Source organism: Panthera onca, chromosome A2 (genome assembly GCF_046562875.1).
Source record: "Panthera onca isolate mPanOnc1 chromosome A2, mPanOnc1 haplotype 2, whole genome shotgun sequence".
NCBI lineage: Eukaryota > Metazoa > Chordata > Mammalia > Carnivora > Felidae > Panthera > Panthera onca.
Window position 1 is genome coordinate 69,766,650 of NC_138340.1, and position 17,027 is coordinate 69,783,676.

The 17,027-nt window shown below is 46.2% G+C and overlaps 1 protein-coding gene across 1 annotated transcript in view; it reads left to right on the plus strand.

Moving 5' to 3' along the window:
• Nucleotides 1–3,500: 3,500 nt before the first annotated feature.
• The window catches only part of EGFR (epidermal growth factor receptor), a 210,112-nt gene continuing 196,585 nt past the window's right edge, over nucleotides 3,501–17,027 (plus strand). Inside the window, exon 1 of the mRNA XM_078442597.2 lies at nucleotides 3,501–3,792. Within this exon, the coding sequence (XP_078298723.1) occupies nucleotides 3,705–3,792 (88 nt within the window). The 5' untranslated portion in view covers nucleotides 3,501–3,704. The remainder of the gene's footprint in view (nucleotides 3,793–17,027) is intronic.

Here is a 17,027-nt window from a genome sequence, read left to right on the forward strand (position 1 = left end):
TGGCTCTCAACTCAGAGTCAAATGCAAATAACTTGACTCAAAGGGAGAGAATAAATGGCTGAGGAAAGGAAGAATGTCTGTAACCAGGAACTACCCCCCCACCCCCACCCCCTCAGCAGCAGGCCTACTGAGGTCACTGACCCTCACCTTACAGAAATAGGTACTGTTCACAGTACAAAATTGCAAAGGTATAAAAGGACAGTTGAAAAATAGGCCTCCTTCCAACCCCTGACCCCCAGCTAACTAATATTCCTCCCCAGAGGCAACCCTGTTACTGAATTCTTGCATCTTCTTAAAATAAATCTTCAGAAGAGCTGTTGAATGGATGCACATTGGAAACCTATTTTAGAAATACATGCTCTTTTGGAATTTTAGGATTGGAAGGGACCTGGTTCAGTCCTTAACTCACAGCCTCCCTTAGCACTGCTCATACATACCAAGCTTTCTAAGGATAAGAAACCATTCCATTCAGAGGTGGCTCATTCCACTTTTCAATTGCTCTAGTAGTTTATAAAGACTATGTTTAAAAATTTTGAAATCTGCCAATCAGGTGTTTTTCGTCACCAATTCTTGCTTTGCCTTAAAAGGCCAGAGAAAACAGGTGGTCAAAGACCTTTTGCCTCAGGTTTGCCTGAGAAGGAACTTAAAGTATGTGAGGCCCTCCTTTCTCTATTCTGTCAAATAATTTGTTTCTCTTCCCTTTCCACAGGGTGTGTGGTTGCAGAGGACCCACCACCACGTTCCTTCTAGAAAAGATTAAGCTCTTACTTAAAATACTCAGGAAGCTCTTCTAAGAGGAAGACTGCTCGTAAGAGGAAGAAAAGAGTTTCCGATTTGTAGCTGGCCAAGAGAATGGACAGCCTGTGTCGTGAAAATTGATAGACCATATGAGATTTAATGTGGGAAGTCCTGGGGTCTCAGTACATACTTGCCAAGATGGTACGCACGGATGCTTTATCCAGAAATTTTTTGGTCAAGCAGCAATTTTGGTTGTAACTTCTCTAAAAACTTGCCAAGATATCCTGAAACACAATTTAGGGTCCTGATGTCTCCATTTGAAATGTCGTAATTGAATGATGGAGGACACGGCCTGGATCTGGATTCAAGGCTGGCTTCGTGACTAGCAAATCTTACTTTGGGACTTTTGGGGAAAATTATTTATTTAACTTCTCCAAGCCAGTGTCATCTTGCTGTAAAAGGCAAACACCGTATAACCTAACTAATGGGTAATCAGATGAGCTCATTTCTGATCAGTACTTAGCACGGAGTTGGGGTTGCCTCTGCTATTCGTATGGTGGTGGTGGTGGTGTGGGGCCCCGGACGTGCCCCGGGAGCACTCTCCGCAGAGACTGAGTGCCTGGGAACCCTTTACGCAAGGCCCAGTCTGGGCGAAGCTGTATTCTCTTGAGAGGATGTCATTTCTGCCAGCTTGGCCATATGGTTTTTCACTTCACAAATAACACATTATCAGGACACTCCACGTACCTGCCAAAGAGCACAAGATCATCTGGAACGTCACCCCTTCCATCACAAACTCAGGGGAGAAACTGAAACTTGAGACAGGTGCCCCAGGAGGATGTGAGGTTTACCCCTTCCTCCCCAGTCCTCTCCATTCCTTGGGATCAACCCAATATCAGATTGTGTGCCTGAAGTGTCCCACTGCCTCCTTGAGTAATTGTTTTCATAAGGCTTTGCTTCCTGAGATGCCATCATATCATATCAAAGGTCATTGGAACAAAATAGCTCTAGAAAGCTTAGTACTATTACAAAAAGGTGGCTACTAAGAATTCTGAAGTCTTTATACATTGTCTTCTTTTGAGGAGTCCCTGGAAGAAATTGCTATGTGGTCTTAAAAATTAGTTGTAGCTTCAATTGATTAGTGTTTTAACCTATGGACAATATGATTTGTGCCACCCATCATATTTCCTTGACAGACGCCTTAGAGTCAAATCCGTGGCCTTGTTAAGTAAACGCACCGAACTTTGCTGTGTGCAAATCTTCTGTAAGACGCCGTTCCAGCTGCATTCCAGGTTCCCCTGTGGTGTTTCCGGTTTGCTCTCCTCCAGTTTGGGATGCTTCTGTAGTTGTGTTTCTTTGCAAAGTGCTTTCAGTCCTTGTTTGGAACACGTGGAGGGAACTAAAACATGGCCTGCAGAATCTTCATAGCCTTCCCCATCCAGGGGCTGAGTGAGTTCAGAAGGCTCAGTGGTTGTCCTGATTTGTTAAAACAAAGGAACAAACGAGAATGACTCTAAATTCAGGTGAAAAATATATATAGGTTCTATGGATAGTGAGGGGCCCTGTGCCCTGGACCCCTCCTCCAGCGACAGGAAGGTTCTGGGCTTTAACTCCACTTACTTTAGGTTAGTAATTCCTACTTACACAGTGGGGAGGCCAGAGCTGAATCAGACCCGAATGTCACTAGTGAATCTTGTGTGGAGAGGAGGGAATCCAGTTGTAGAATGGGGCCTGCAGGTATCTGTCAGGTCTAGGAAGGAGACTGTACTCTGCAAAAGAAATGTCGCTCAAGTTTCTGCTGCCAGAGAACGTCTGATTTCTTCTGGCCAAACCCTTAGTGAATTTCCCTGTCGTTCCTCCTGCTTGAGAGGCCTGGTTATGGCAGAGAGGTTTGTCTCCACTAGCGTTTGTATTGTCTTCTTTAGAAGCTCTGTTGTTTGCGAAGTAATTTACCAAGCACGTTTGCTTTTCAGGTCCCCGTGGCTGGTTGATACAAATGCTGTGGACTCTGTAGGTACTCATGCATTCATTCAACTAACATTTTCCAAGGCACGTCTCTGAGCCAGGAGTTGGGTGCCCTCATTCCAGCCGATTTCTAGGTTGCTCCACGGGATGTGAAAGGTCCTCAGACTTGAGAGCTCCCATCTCAGCAGCCTGGCACTCCCGCCACGCGGGCGCAGAGTGGCCAGGCCAGCCTCTGACCCCCACTAGGGTCCCGGGGTGCTGTGGAGGAGTTGGGGGCCAGAATAAAGGGATGGTTTTCCATTCCTGCCGTTACCCGGTCTTGGGCCTAAGGCTCGGCCAGTTTGCCCCGGAGCTGGTACAAGTTTGCTCCGCAGGTTGGAGGGACGAAAGGCGGAAATGGGAACCCTGGTACAAATTTGGCTCCACGGAGGCTGGGTCACTGAGTAACTGCTCGAGTCCGCGAGCACCGGGTCCTGAGGGACAGCGCAGGGAACGTCCTGAGGGCACCCGCTCGGCTCCCGGACACCGCCTCCTGCCGCCACCCCAGCCCTGCCCCGAGCGCTTGGACCCCACGCGGGCCACCGCTGTCCGCCACCTCTAGTCGCCGCCCGCCCGAGGTCCAAACTGCCGGTTCTTCCTCCCTTCTCCGCGCTTTCTGCTCCTCCTCTGCTCCTCCCGATCCCTCCTCCTCCGCCTGGTCCCTCCTCCTTCCAGCCCAGCCTCCCCGGCCCCCGCCCCCGCGAGCTAGACGTCTGGGCAGCCCCCGGCGCAGCGCCGCGGCAGCAGCCTCCGCCCCCGGCACGGTGTGCACGCCCGCGGCCAAGGCGGCCCGAGTCCGAGCGGGTGCCGAGCTGGTCCCGAGCGAGCCCCGGCGGCCACCGCCTCGCAGACCGGACGACAGGCCACCTCCGCGTCCACCCGAGTCTCATCTCGCCACGCACGGCCGTCCGACTCGCTCGCGACTCACTGCGGAGACCCGGAGCCGGAGCAGGGGGGCAGCGATGCGACCCTCCGGGACCGCGGGAGCCGCGCTCCTGCTGCTGCTGGCTGCGCACTTCCAGGCGAGTCCGGCGCTGGAGGAGAAGAAAGGTAAGGGCGAGTCCCGCCGGCCCCGAGCCGCAGCCGGCCCGGCCCGCACCCGCCGCACCGGCTCGGCGTCCCGCGCCGCCCGCCCCTCCTTTCCTGTTTCCTTGAGGATCAGCTGCGCTGCTGGCCGGGACCGTGGGAGGAACTGGACGTTTCGTTTCTGGGCTGGGCGAGGCAGAGGCGGCCCGGGACCCGAGGCTCCCTGCGCGGGGCAGCGGGGCTGCGGGCGGGGTGTGGGAGCCGCGGGCCGGAGCTCGGCGGCCCGGAGCGCTCGCAACTTTCTGTCCTCACTTCCTTGGCCTCCCGCGCGGGCTCCGCGTCCGAGCGCACACACTTGGCGCGGGGCGGCTCTGGTTCCCGCGGTGCCGGCTCGCGTTCCCGCACGTGCGCCCCGCGCTGTCCTCCGGGGGGGGGGGGCGGGCCGGGGGGCGCGCGCCCGGTCGGGGGGTGTGTTAGGGAAGCTGGGGAACAGCCCCCGGGAATCCATCGCACCCCTCTCGGACCTCCTAGGACGGGCGGTTTCCCGAGCAGACCCACCTCACATCTTGCCTACACCCGCGTCTCGCACTTAAGCCACCCCGCCGGCCCTGGCCTTGCCAGCGTTGCCAGGCCCACGTCGCAGGACCCTGCAAGCTCTTTTCCTAGGTGTGGTGCTGCAGCCCTGACCTGAGTGAGACGCCCGAGCGTCTCGTGTCTGCCTCAACCTGTGGCTACAGGGAACCGGGGGCTTCGTTTCCTCTTAGGCAAAAAGGGGGTGGGGTCGGACCCACCCCGTGGGCGCAGACCCCCGACGCTCGCCCTGCTGTGGGTCCTCCTATCGGTCAGGCTCCGCGACAGCCCAGGGCTCCCTCCCAGGCATCCACGCCCCTCGGGCCCACGGGCTTTTGTGAACTCGTCGCTTCACGGGAACTCCTGAGATTCGTCCCCACCTGCAGCCCTTTGGTTGCCGGCTTTGCTGTGGAGCCGGACCCGGAGGTGGGGCCAGCAGCCGCGGGACAGCTGGGTCCTGCTGCCGGGACTTCCTAGGGGCGGGACCCATCCTGGTCAGGTCCCCACGGTTTTTCAAAATAAGGCTCACAGCAAACTTTCCTAATCAAAATCCCGAGATTTTCTCTTTGGGATGTTTCTTTTAGCTTTTTGAAGAATTTGACATTGGGCCAACTAAAATATTAAACATAATTTAAAAAAGCGGGAGGGGGGTGGTGGTGGAATTGATGTCCATGGTTCATGTGTGCCAAATGTCCAGACCAAACATGAGCGAGTCTGGCTTCGTGACTACCGACCATAAACCCACTTGACATGAGAAACATGCCTCAGAAGGTTTAATTACACAATTTCAAAATCAAGCAACCCGGGTTCCAAGAGTCAGGTCTGTACTTGCTGTTGATGTCATTGGCATAGGGAGTCGGGGCTGGAGCTGAGTGAGTTTGTTAGGGGAGCGGTAAGGCATAGACCAGTGGTTCCCCAAACTTTGTTGCACGTTAAAATCACCTGGGATTTTAACCAAACAAAACAAAACGAAAATTGATGTCTGACTGCCACCCGCAGACGTTCTAATTTCATTGATCTGGGATGAAATCTGGGTGTTCAGGAGTTAGAAAAGCACCTCTGGTGATTCTGTGGGGTGGCCAGGTTTGGAAATCACTGGCATAGAGGAGAAGCTGGTAAAGTGTATGGAAAGATTACCTGCCAATGTAAGGAACTCTTTTTAAATGTCTGGAGTTTTAACAGTCTTGCAGAATATAGGAAAAAGGAGTGGGGGGCGGTGATTTCAGTAATCAGGGATTAGTCTTTTCACTGAGCGAGCTGGTGGCAAGCTTTCTGTCCTCTAAGGAGTCTGAAGGGCTCCCTCTCCAACTTTGCTATGAGCCCTGGGGGCTGTGGTCCTGCTCCTGAATCAGCTGGCAATTGGGTCCTCTTAGGCAGGTGGTATCTCTCCCTCTCTGCCACAGGAGACCCCTCCTTTTTTAAATTTTAAATGGACTCTTGGAAGGCCTCCAAAGCATCACTTTTTTTTTTTTTTTTTTTTTTACTTGAAATGTTCACAGCGCTTTGCTGTTTGTTACCCCTTTGAACACTGCTATTAGTGCTTGGAGATTTGTTTCTGAGAAAAATATAAATACCACTTCATTTGACTGTCCCGTATCCACTTAAAACAGAATGCTCCTGAATAAAATGTGAGAGTAGGCGGACAAATGTCATTCTGTTAAAGTAACATTAAAACACCCATTTCAAAGGGCAAATCATTAAAAATATAAAATGAAACATTTTTACAAAAGGTATTAAAGACCCGTATCAAATTCAGTCAGTGTTGTGCAGGAAAATTTGCTCATTTTAGAGAGACTTGTTCGGTCTAAGATGGTTATCTTCTCACTGCACCTGCTACTGTCAAACACTGTTTTAAAGTGTCCTTTTATTCCCTACGTTAAGCATATGTGGCGGGTATTCTGTTTATAAAAGGGGAAACTGAGGTACAGAGAAATAAAGCGACTTCCACATTTAGTAGGAATGAACCAGGATTCGAACTTGGGCCTTCTCACCCTCTTGCCCTCCCCCAACCACCTAACTGAGCTGCACTGCCTTGTGTGAAACCTGGGAGAGCCAGGTCAGGTGTGTGTGAACGTCTCATGTCAGATGCTGGGAGCAGGGAGGAAAAGCACAGGAACGGGCGCGTTTTAGGATTGGACTCTGTGTGAAACTTGGAACAAACATCGGCCTGTGCGGTGGTCTAGACTCTTGCTTATGTACTCAGTAGTCGCTCTGCTTGCCTGTTGTGGAGGCAGCTCAGGCACCAGAGCAGTGGCGAGGTTGGAGATCGCTTGGGGGATGGAACGGTAGAGGTGTCGCTCTGGAAGAGACGCTGGGTGGTATTTTGAATTGTATCCCAAGTGAGGATCCACTCCCCGCCTTTCTCTAAGGAGTTCAGATGTGAGGAAGTTCAGTTCAGTCCTGGCCTGAAGCCAGGACACCTGCCTTCTCCTTGCAGCTCTGAGTCAAGGTGGACATGTCACCGACCAGCTCCAGGCTCCTGAGTCCTCATTTCTGAATTCAAGAAGTGTTTATTGAGTGTATAGAGTATACCAGACATTATGGGCTAAAAGGGGCAGGGGTGATTTTAATAGTTTCTACTGTTGCTTCCACAGTGTGATTCTTTAAGTCCCTAATTAAGTACAGATGGTCCCCGATTTTCGATGGCTCGACTCACAGTTTTTTTTTTTGTTTTTTTTTTTGTTTGTTTTTTTTTTTTATGAGGGTGTGAAATCGATGCACGTGAAGTAGAAACGGGACTTGGAATTTTAAACTTGGGTTGTTTTTTGTTTTTTTTTTTTTTCCCCGGGCTAGTGATATGTGGTACAGTCCTGTCCCGTGATACATGAGACATTCAACACTTCATATAAAACAGGGGCTTTGTGTTCCAGGACTTTACCCACCCGTAGGCTAAGTGTCCTGAGCACGTTTGAGGTAGGTTAGGCTAAGCTACGATGTTAGGTATGATAAAAGCATTTCAACTAATGTTTCTAATTTATGGTGACATAACTCCATTATAAGTCAAGAAAGATCTGTATTTGGAAATTGCTTTTCAAATCCGAAAAGGAGACCAGGGGTCTGTGTGTCTATCATACATTCACAGCCGTGGGTAGCTCTGTCTGGCAGTAACTGGTTGAGCTCCAGTAGGTTTTGACCATTATTTCTGGCTCTATCTATTTAGTTTCAGTCTATAATTTTTCAAAAACTCATTCTCAAGTTTGAAGAAACCGATGGCCAGAATCCACTGTGCTACATAATTAGACTTGGTCCGCGTGACAGCACTAACATGTTTTGAAATGTTTTTAGAGGTAGTGTCAGTAAAAGATGAAGGACTCCGCCCTGTTTAAAAAGAAAGTACTTTTTTTTTTTCTTTTTTCCCTTTGATCTAAGTTCCAGGGCCAGCAGCTAGTCTGAAACTTTACTGACAGGAGGTCCGAGCCAACTCTAATATTAAGTTGGTGATTATGGATGTTAAGAGAAGATAGCCCTACTCTGGTGCCCCAGGTCCCGAGATTAGGATGGGATCAGAATGTTGGGGACGTGCGGCTTGTTGAAGGACGCACCTGGGAAATCGTTTGGCCCTCGCCATGTAGCTTGCTGTGAAAGTCGTGTGTTTATGTGTGTTTTAATTTGGACTTAGTACAGTTGAAACGGGCTTATTTAAAGTTAGGTTTTTAGTAATAGAGGTATGTTTTGAGAAAAGCTCCAAATTCTAGAATATGGTTCACCCATGCATCGTTTCCATGTACACAGTTTCAAAACTAGAGTCTGCTCCTCTGATCTGTACTGAACTACTTTCATTTTGTTACCTTCTGTCACTTTTGGACATTTGAAATTGTCACAAAAGACATTTTTGGCCTCAGTTATTACTGGTTTATTCTCACACCATCAACACACATGGAATAGACTATCAATCTTGTTCTTGTGGGCCATTCCTATTCGACATCAGCACTTCTGCTCATTCCTTCCTTTTCATTTTCCTCCTAAAAGGTTGTCTTTTCTAAGACAATTCCCACAGTTGCTCTTTGCACAACATCTGAGTCTGCCATCCAGCTCATGGCCATGAGCAGGTTAGTTTGAATTTGGGCAAGGATCCAGTCTTACGTCAAATAACCGGTTTGACTGAAATTTTCACTTTTTCAGAGTCGTTAGGTACGGCCTCCTTCCTACACTTTTAGATAGACACACTGAATTCAGTTGTCTAGAAAGTTCCCTGAGCCAGCTGGGAGCAGGAGGGATATCTAGGGCCAGTGAGCAGTGGTGGCTTGTTTACTTAGCCCTGTTAGAAGCTAAGTGCTGGATTTGACATTTTAATCTCTGAAGGCCCTGAAGTATAATATCAAATGCCTGACTGGCCCTGTTGACTAAGCATCTGTGAATTGCATACGCTTAAAATAAATTTTACTCCTACCAAATTTCAGCAGCTTGCTTCGGAAAGTAGTACGTGAAAGCTAACACAGGGGGATCGAATTTCCCTCTTCGCTCCAAGTTCTAGCCCATGCTGGTGGGCCAGCACACCTGGCCCTGATTTAGTAGAAATAATTACCTAAGTTCACCGCTATTGTTTGTCCTCTGAGTATAAGGGCGAGTATTGCTACCTATTACAACTTAGGCTCTTATTTGCTTTATTTCCTCCCCCCACCCCCTTTGTGTTTGAGCTACAGTGAGCAGTTCACACTCTTCTATCCACATTTTGAGATTTAGGAATGAATCGGAGTTAGCACTTGCCCTTAAGTATCTGGAAGTCAGTTCGGGAAGGAGGAATCTATAGATGACAAGTGTAGAACAGCATCAAAGAAGCAATGGTAGGGTTCTGTACAAGATGATAAATTCTTCTGGTGTTAGTCTTTGCTTTTAATTCTACCTGCAGAGGGGAATATCCCCCAACGGAAGGGTGTACTCATCTGAGCCTGCAGAGAGCTGTAGGTATTTCCCTGGAGAATATAGTCGGAAGGCATCCCAAGAGTAGTGCCAGTAGTAGCAAAGGTCTGAGGAGCACTGGTTATTTAGTGCACTGGGAAGAGAAGGGGGAGGTGGGGAGGCTCCAGTTCATAAGGGCTTTGCCGTCCTCCCCTGTGAAGGGGAGCTCACTGGGGAGTTCTCAGCTGAGAACCCACATGATGGCTTTGAGGTTTAAGAACGAGGACTCTATCAGCAGCATGGGGAGTGGATTGCAGTGAAAAATGGGGAGATAGGTGATTCCTGTGGGCCAGGAGAGATACAGAAGATGTGGGCCAGGAGAGATACAGAAGAGGGAGTAGCGAGGATGCAGAAAAAATGACTCAGGCTGACCTGGAGGCAGTTAATGTATAACCAGTGCAAGGAACATGGAATCCCAGGTGACACACAGTGTTCTCACTTGGAAGGCAGGGTAAACACTGTAGCCATTCACAGGTTCTGAATGCTCTAGGGGTTGGGGGGGTGGGGTAGGGAGTAGAGTCAGCCAGGGGGATGTGAAGGGCTCAGATGGAAAAATCCAGGGGGCAGTAGAGTATACAGGTCTGGAGCCCAGGAGAGCAGCTTGGCCTTGAATTGTGTTTTATTAGATGTTTCAATTGCAGGCATTGTCTTTGGCCATAACACAACCCGCCTCCAGCCTGTCTCAGGCTCACTGTCTCCATCTGTTTTGAGTCAGGCTGGGTTCTTCTGGATTACCAGCTTCTTTCTTCATTAGGCTGCTGTGGTTACCAGCCCAATTAGTTGCAGTTATCAGCAACTGATAAGTAATATATTATGCGTGTAAGTACATTGGGATTCCTATTTGTGTGATACTGCATATCCTTAGATGGGTATCCCCCAGTTCTATCTAAGGCAGCATCAGACTACTTGGTGTGTGCGTTAGTGACTGAACTGAAAAGACTAGAGGTGACTTTTTTCCTTTTTTTTTTTTAAGCAGTAGCTTTTGAACCTTGAATGTACCTTAGAATCAAAGGAGGAGGATGAAAAAGAGTGTGCCTCATAGCACCCTAGACTTCCGGGGGAAGGAGTGCCAGCATACGTGTTTTTAAAAATTTCCTAGGTGATCCCGATGAGTGCATTATAGTGTGTTTCACTTCTGGCAGGGAAGAAGTTTTGTCTTTGTTCTCAGACTCACTGCCTGAGCTTCCTCAAGATCCAGGAACAGTATTATATTTCATTAGTAAATCATCTCGAAGTTGATTTTTTTTTTTCTCACGAATTCTCGAAAAGTCTATTGCAGTGGCTCCCAGAGTGTGTTACCCAAGAAACTTTGAAAAAGCTGATAGAAATGCACATTCTTGGATCCCTTACCTGGACCTCTGAACAGGATACTAGAACACGAGCCCTCCCAGGGACACTGACACATGCCAGTTCCAGAACCACAGACACTACACGCAGACCTCATGCTGGGTTCTGGAAGTTTGAAGGGAATAGGATAACGGCTTGTCTTTGAAGCACTCACATTTGGAAGGGCTGAACAGGGAGAACCTATTGTAATGCAACATCTCATAAGAAATGTGATTTGGGATTTCAGTGTGAGCCCCCAAAATGGGGTTAATTCTATTTCTGTGGTGGGGGAGGTTTCTCAGAAAGAGAACATTTAGCTGGATCTCAACGATGAGATTTTGCCCGTCTCCAGGCAAAGGGAAAAGCAGATGGGCAGTTTGTGCACTTGGCGATCCATCAGCAAGCCCATCACTGGTCATTTTCTAAACGTGAGTGTCTTATTAGAGCTCCGGCTAAAGTTTTGGAATTTCCTGCTTTATGTTTCTTTTTTTTTTTTTTTAATTTTTTTTTTTTTTTAATATTTTTATTTATTTTTGAAGAAGAGAGAGACCAAGCGTGAGCAGGGGAGGAGCAGAGAGAGAGAGGGAGACATAACATTTGAAGCAGGCTCCAGGCTCCTAGCCATCAGCCCAGAGCCGGACGCAGGGCTCGAACTCACGAACTGGGAGATCATGACCTGAGCCGAGGTCAGACGCTCAGCCGACTGAGCCACCCAGGCGCCCCTCCTGCTTTATGTTTCTAAACGACCATGAGGAAACTTACAATGTCAAAAGTAAAGTGCCTGAGAGGTAGCACATTTTACATTTAAAAATGAAAATGGCAGTTTTTAAAAAACTTATGGCCGGATGTGAAGAATTGAACTAGAATCTGGATTATAGTTGATAGTTTTAACATTCTTCCCAGTAGCATGACTTGGCCCCTAAAACTTGTTATGAATAAGAAAAATGATTACTTTACATTCTTTATTTGACTCCTACCACAGAGAGCAAAGGGAGAAAAGAAACAAAAGTCTGGGTAATTCTAGACGTTTAGTAAATACCCATTGAATCACACTGAATCAGAAAACGTCTCTCAGATTAACTGAGCTCCTGCCACTTGTAAGTTTGAAGACATCTGTGTCCTGATTCATTGTTGATGAATTGCACAAATTGACCTGTTTATTTGCAGAGATCATGTGGAAACAAAGGGTAACATGTGGCTGTTGGTGCTACCTTGGGTACTCAGGCCTCTCTTTATGCAAGAGGAAATATCCAAGTGGTTCTAGGCCGTTTTGCTGCACAGTTGTTTTAAGAGCATTTTTGAAGGATTTTATTTTAAAACCAGAAATACACGGGTGCCTGGGTGGCTTAATCGGTTAAGGGTCCAACTTTGGCTCAGGTCATGACCTCGCGGTTTGTGGGTTCGAGCCCCGCGTGGGGCTCTGTGCTGACCACTCAGAGCCCGGAGCCTGCTTAGGAGTCGGTGTCTCCCTCTCTCTCTGCCCCTCCTCCTCTCACACCCTGTCTCTCTCTCTCAAAAATAAATAAAACATTAAAAAAATTTAAAGATAATAATAAAAAAGAAACCCAGACAGGTGATACCTGAAGGTGTACCGCTCTGCACATGGAGGCCTGCACGTGCTGGGTGATGTCATGAGTCCCTTAGCGGTTGTGTCTTCTTAACATGTGATTCCATTAGAACTGTTTGAAAGTCCTTTCACCCCAGGTTTCGTAGAAAATCAATGCAGTGCCTATCATCAGTCTCTCCGATATGACACACTGACATTTTTATGTGAAAAACTGTGCATGTTTTAGTTTCTTTGCCCATAGTCATAAATTTATTGCTATTTTAGAGTCTGGAATAAAAACAAATCATTTATTGAATCTGTGCTAATCCTCAAGGGCGGGCGTGTGTGCCTGGAAAAATTCTTACCATCATGAATGAGATTTCAGAAAGGGTTTCAGGATTTTTTTGTAACATCAAAAACCTGGTTTTGCTTCTTTACCAGGAAACATTCAATACCTGACAACTGCAGGGGAATTTCATCACCATGGCTTCTCTGCATTTACAGCGTCTCCTGATTCATTCTTATATATTGCAAGCCATAGCGGATGGATACATTGTTTTGAGCAAGATAAATTAGACAAACTATTTTAGGTGTGTTCTAGTATTCACTTGCAAGGTCCTTTTTAAAAAATATATTCTAATATAGCATTAGAAATTAAATTATCGTAACTTTTCCAGGAAAAGAAAAAAAAAACCAGAACCCCCCCCCCCCCCCCGAATTTCATCGACTTTTGATTGCATCCAGATGAATGCCAGAAAAATAAAAGGTGGTTGTTGAAGAATTATCACTCCACCTGTTTGGTTTTTAAGATACTGATTTTAAGGGTCTTTTGACTATGATGAATTTCAGAACTTTTTCTTGGCTTTGATTTGCTGCAAAGTGAATGGAGAATCAGAAACCTTATCCTTACAGCACTTCTTGATTTCTTTAACTCTGCCTCCGTTTCCTGGTACTTTAATAGATTGTATGCATGGAGCATATTTATGAGTGAGAATAATGTATTGCCTTAATCTGTCCTCCCTCCCTTCCTTTCCTGCTTCCTTCCTCTCTTTCTTTTTTGCAAGCTGTTATGGATAAGTCTTCACAAAGAAAGACTTTGACGTGTGATTATAAACGAAAAACCCTGACAAACGGCTGGAAAAATATACTGTGTAATTTTTAAAAGTTAGGACGTCAAAGCCATTCGGTGTTTACGATGATTTTTAATACAAATATGAATATGCATGTATCATTCCTTCAAAAATTGTATCGCTAAAGGAGTTTTTCTGAGGACATGGCTTCACGTGTTTTTCCCTGTAATCTGTTGTTAGTTATGATAGGAAGAGAACACAGGTTAGAACCTACCTTCCCGGTGTCATCTTCCATAAAATAACTAAACTAGATTGTTTGATGGAGCCTTCCAGCTGGAAACATCTATGAAATTAAAAGCAAATATAAATGCATGCAAGATATGTATTTAAACATTTAAATAATAAGTATGCTGTCCCTATAATTTAGATGCCAAAACACTGATGTCATAATAATCATAATAACACCTTGCATTTGTACAGCACTTTACAGTTTACCCAATGCCTTAACATCCATCTCTCCAAGCTTCCTAACAACCCCACAGGGTGGGAATAATTATCCACCTTTTAAGGTGAGGGACTCAAATTCTGCCCTTTGCCGACAATCACCAGGATGGTCAACATTTAGGTGCGGGGACAAACACTGCCTCCTGACACTGGTACCAAATGTCTCCAAAACTCTCCCTCTTCCTCCTTTAACACACCATTGCTTTTCTGTTTTTGATGTCTCCTCTCACTTTGAGTCTTATTTGTGAGTCAAAAGACTAACATAAAATATTCTCAAGTTTTTTGTTACACTTGTGTTACACCCAGTGCCCCTTCCAATTTTGGTATATTCTGCTCCAGTGTTGTTCTTTCCTGCTTTTTTCTTGTTGTGAAGCAGTTTTTCCTAGAGTTAAGTCTCATCTGTGTATTGTAGTTGCCCATTTCATAAGATACAGGGCAATACATTTATGCACCTTGAAAACATCTACTTTAGAAACTAGAACTGTGGCTTTTTGCAGTTATGTCATAAACTTCTGTAAGTTTGCCAGACCTATAAATACTTGAAGTAAAAAGGAGGAGAGAGAGGCGCCTGGGTGACTCCGTTGGTTGAGCATCTGACTTCAGCTCAGGTCATGATCTCACGTTTCGTGAGTTTGAGCCCCACATCGGGCTCTGTGTGGACAGTTCGGAGCCTGGAGCCCGCTTCGGATTCTGTGTCTCTCTCTCTGTGCCCCTCCCCCACTCACACTCTGTCTCTGTCTCTGTCTCTGTCTCTCTCTCAAAATGAAGAAACATTAAAAACACATTTTAAAAAAAGGAGAGAAAGCAACTTGATGTAGCAGCTGAGTCAGTGAGCAGTGCCTATGGCAAGATGTGGTAATTCACTCACACAGATATGTAGAGTCATTTATGTGATTTAAATGAAGCACACGCTTAAACTCATTAGGGTGTGTAAATAGCTCTTATGAAGAGAGACAAACTTAACAAGTTGTGTGTATTCCAGGATTGCTCATTTTCTGTATCAGACCCTTTATAAGAACGTTTTCTGCCCGAGATGATATGTGGAAGCATTGATTTTAAGGAGAAATTACTACAGAAGTCATAATTCTCACTTTGAGGTGCTTCATTGTTTGAATGAATAGAATTTGGAATGTGACACTTAATGGGTCTCTCATTAATAGCAATATACCTTTTCCACAAGAAATTTCAAAATACAGTGTGTGTTTTCCTCCATTAGGAAGGAAAGAACTTTTTGTGTTCTTGTTTATTTCTAACATCATGGAAAATTTTCAGCACTCTAGTAGATTTTCCCCTCAAACACATGTTTCTTTTTCTTTCTTTCTTTCTTTCTTTCTTTCTTTCTTTCTTTCTTTCCTTCCTTCCTTCCTTCCTTCCTTCCTTCCTTCCTTCATTAATTTTGGCAGAGAGAGAGCAGCATGAACAGGTGAGGGGCAGAGAGAGAGGAAGAGAGAAAATCCTAAGCAGGCTCCACACTATCAGCATGGAGCCTGACATGGGGCTCGATCCCATGAACTGTGAAATCATGACCTGGGCTGAAATCAAGAATTGGATGCTTAACCAACTGAGCCACCCAGCCACCCCAACACATTTACATTTCTTAATTATAAAGCAGAAGAGGAAAAAGTCTCATATGTAAACAGTAGTTGATCCTTAGCTGTCATCCATGTAGTGTAGGTTTAGAGAACATCACGAAGGGAAGATGTTGATTTTTTTTAGAGCCAAAGATGATGTATCTCTTGTTGAAGAAGTAAATTCTTGCAGCAAACAGGCAGTTAGCGTATTGATTTCAGGGTGGCTTGCTTCGTAACTGGCCTCTATGCATTGCAAAAGTTATTTGGGCAAAAGCTATGCCATTTCACCTTCAATCAACAGAAATCTGCCCAGCCAACGCAGAACGGAAAGTTGAGCAATTTGCTGAAATGGGACAACATAGAGTCAGACTAGTTGCTCGTTTTTCACTTCACTTTTGACTTCTCAGGACTCTCGTTTACATGCAAATCTCAGCGCTGTGCCTGGTTTGGAGGGGACGCATTGAATGGGAAAAGTCCCAGAAGGATCCAAGACCCAGGTAGTTATTGGAGTCCATCTTCCCTCATGACAGTCTGGTTCTTAGAGTCTTGGCTAGAAAAGACCGGCTTTTAGAGTGTTGGGCAGTGGCTACTACAGGTTAATAATGTTGCCCAGTTGCAAAAACAGAATGTTCAAACAATAGCCAGGAAAATAGGTAGTCAGGGCCTGAACCATGCTAATGAAGCCAGTGAAAATGGGGTGCCCAGGTGAGGAAAGTTGCCAATAGTGTATACACTTCTTTTGCAACTGGGGAGATTTTTTTCTTTCCTCCTTGGACCTTGTTTTGGGAAGAGGTTGGACGTTATTTCCCCTCTGGGCTTGCATTCTCTCATCTAGGTGATAAGGGAAGAGGTAGGGGAGGTGCCAGCCACAGGTGAAGCACAGTGTTGGTCAGATAGGTAACCGAAGCTGAACGCGGGTTTGTCATCTGGCATCATCTGGCAGAAGCTTTACGAGCTGGGTGACTTCTGAACACTATTTACAAGGTTGACTTTCAGTTAAAAGAGAACCCACTAGGTGCCACGTAGTGTAATAACAGTAGTCCTGATCTTATGATCGTCACTTGTCCTGTTCACAAGATGTCCTGCTAAGCCATAAATAAATAAATAAATAAATAGATAAATAAATAAATAAATAAAAAGCCTAGGCTAAGTTTAAGAGTAGTTTTACAAATAACAGAGGATAGTGAATACCCACTGATGTTGAAATGAGCCATCACATGTGTCAACTCAGCAGTGTCCTCTTAGAGATGCAGGGAGAACAGTGAAATTAGCAAGTCCGTGTCTGTTTCTGAGGAAGCCCCGTAGTGTGGCCGGGCAGAGTGTTCAGTGCACCTCTGGGGGAGGAAAAGTATGTCTGTGGATGCATTTCCTTTCGAAGAGAGTTCGATCCAGTGAAGTTTCATTCTCCGAGGAGAGCTTCACCTGCACACACTTCCGTTGTGCCTTCAGAGGTTAGCTAGCAGAACCCTGGTATGATGCACATTGATTCTAATATTTCAGGGGGGGTGGTGTATCATAACATGAGTGACAAGGGTACATTTATGGTTAGCACATGCTGAGCCCAGAGATACGTGGCGGCTTGCTCTCCTGGCCGTGTGCATGGGTTGCTGTGTCTCCGTCTGGCACTCTGACTGCATGCACTCCCTGTTGGTATTATTTTACCAGCACATGCTTATGGTCGCTTATCAGCTAGATGTGCCCACTTGCTGGCATAGAATTGATTCTCCTGAAGAATCTCCGTCCATTTGCATTTTTTTGTTCTTGGTTATAAAC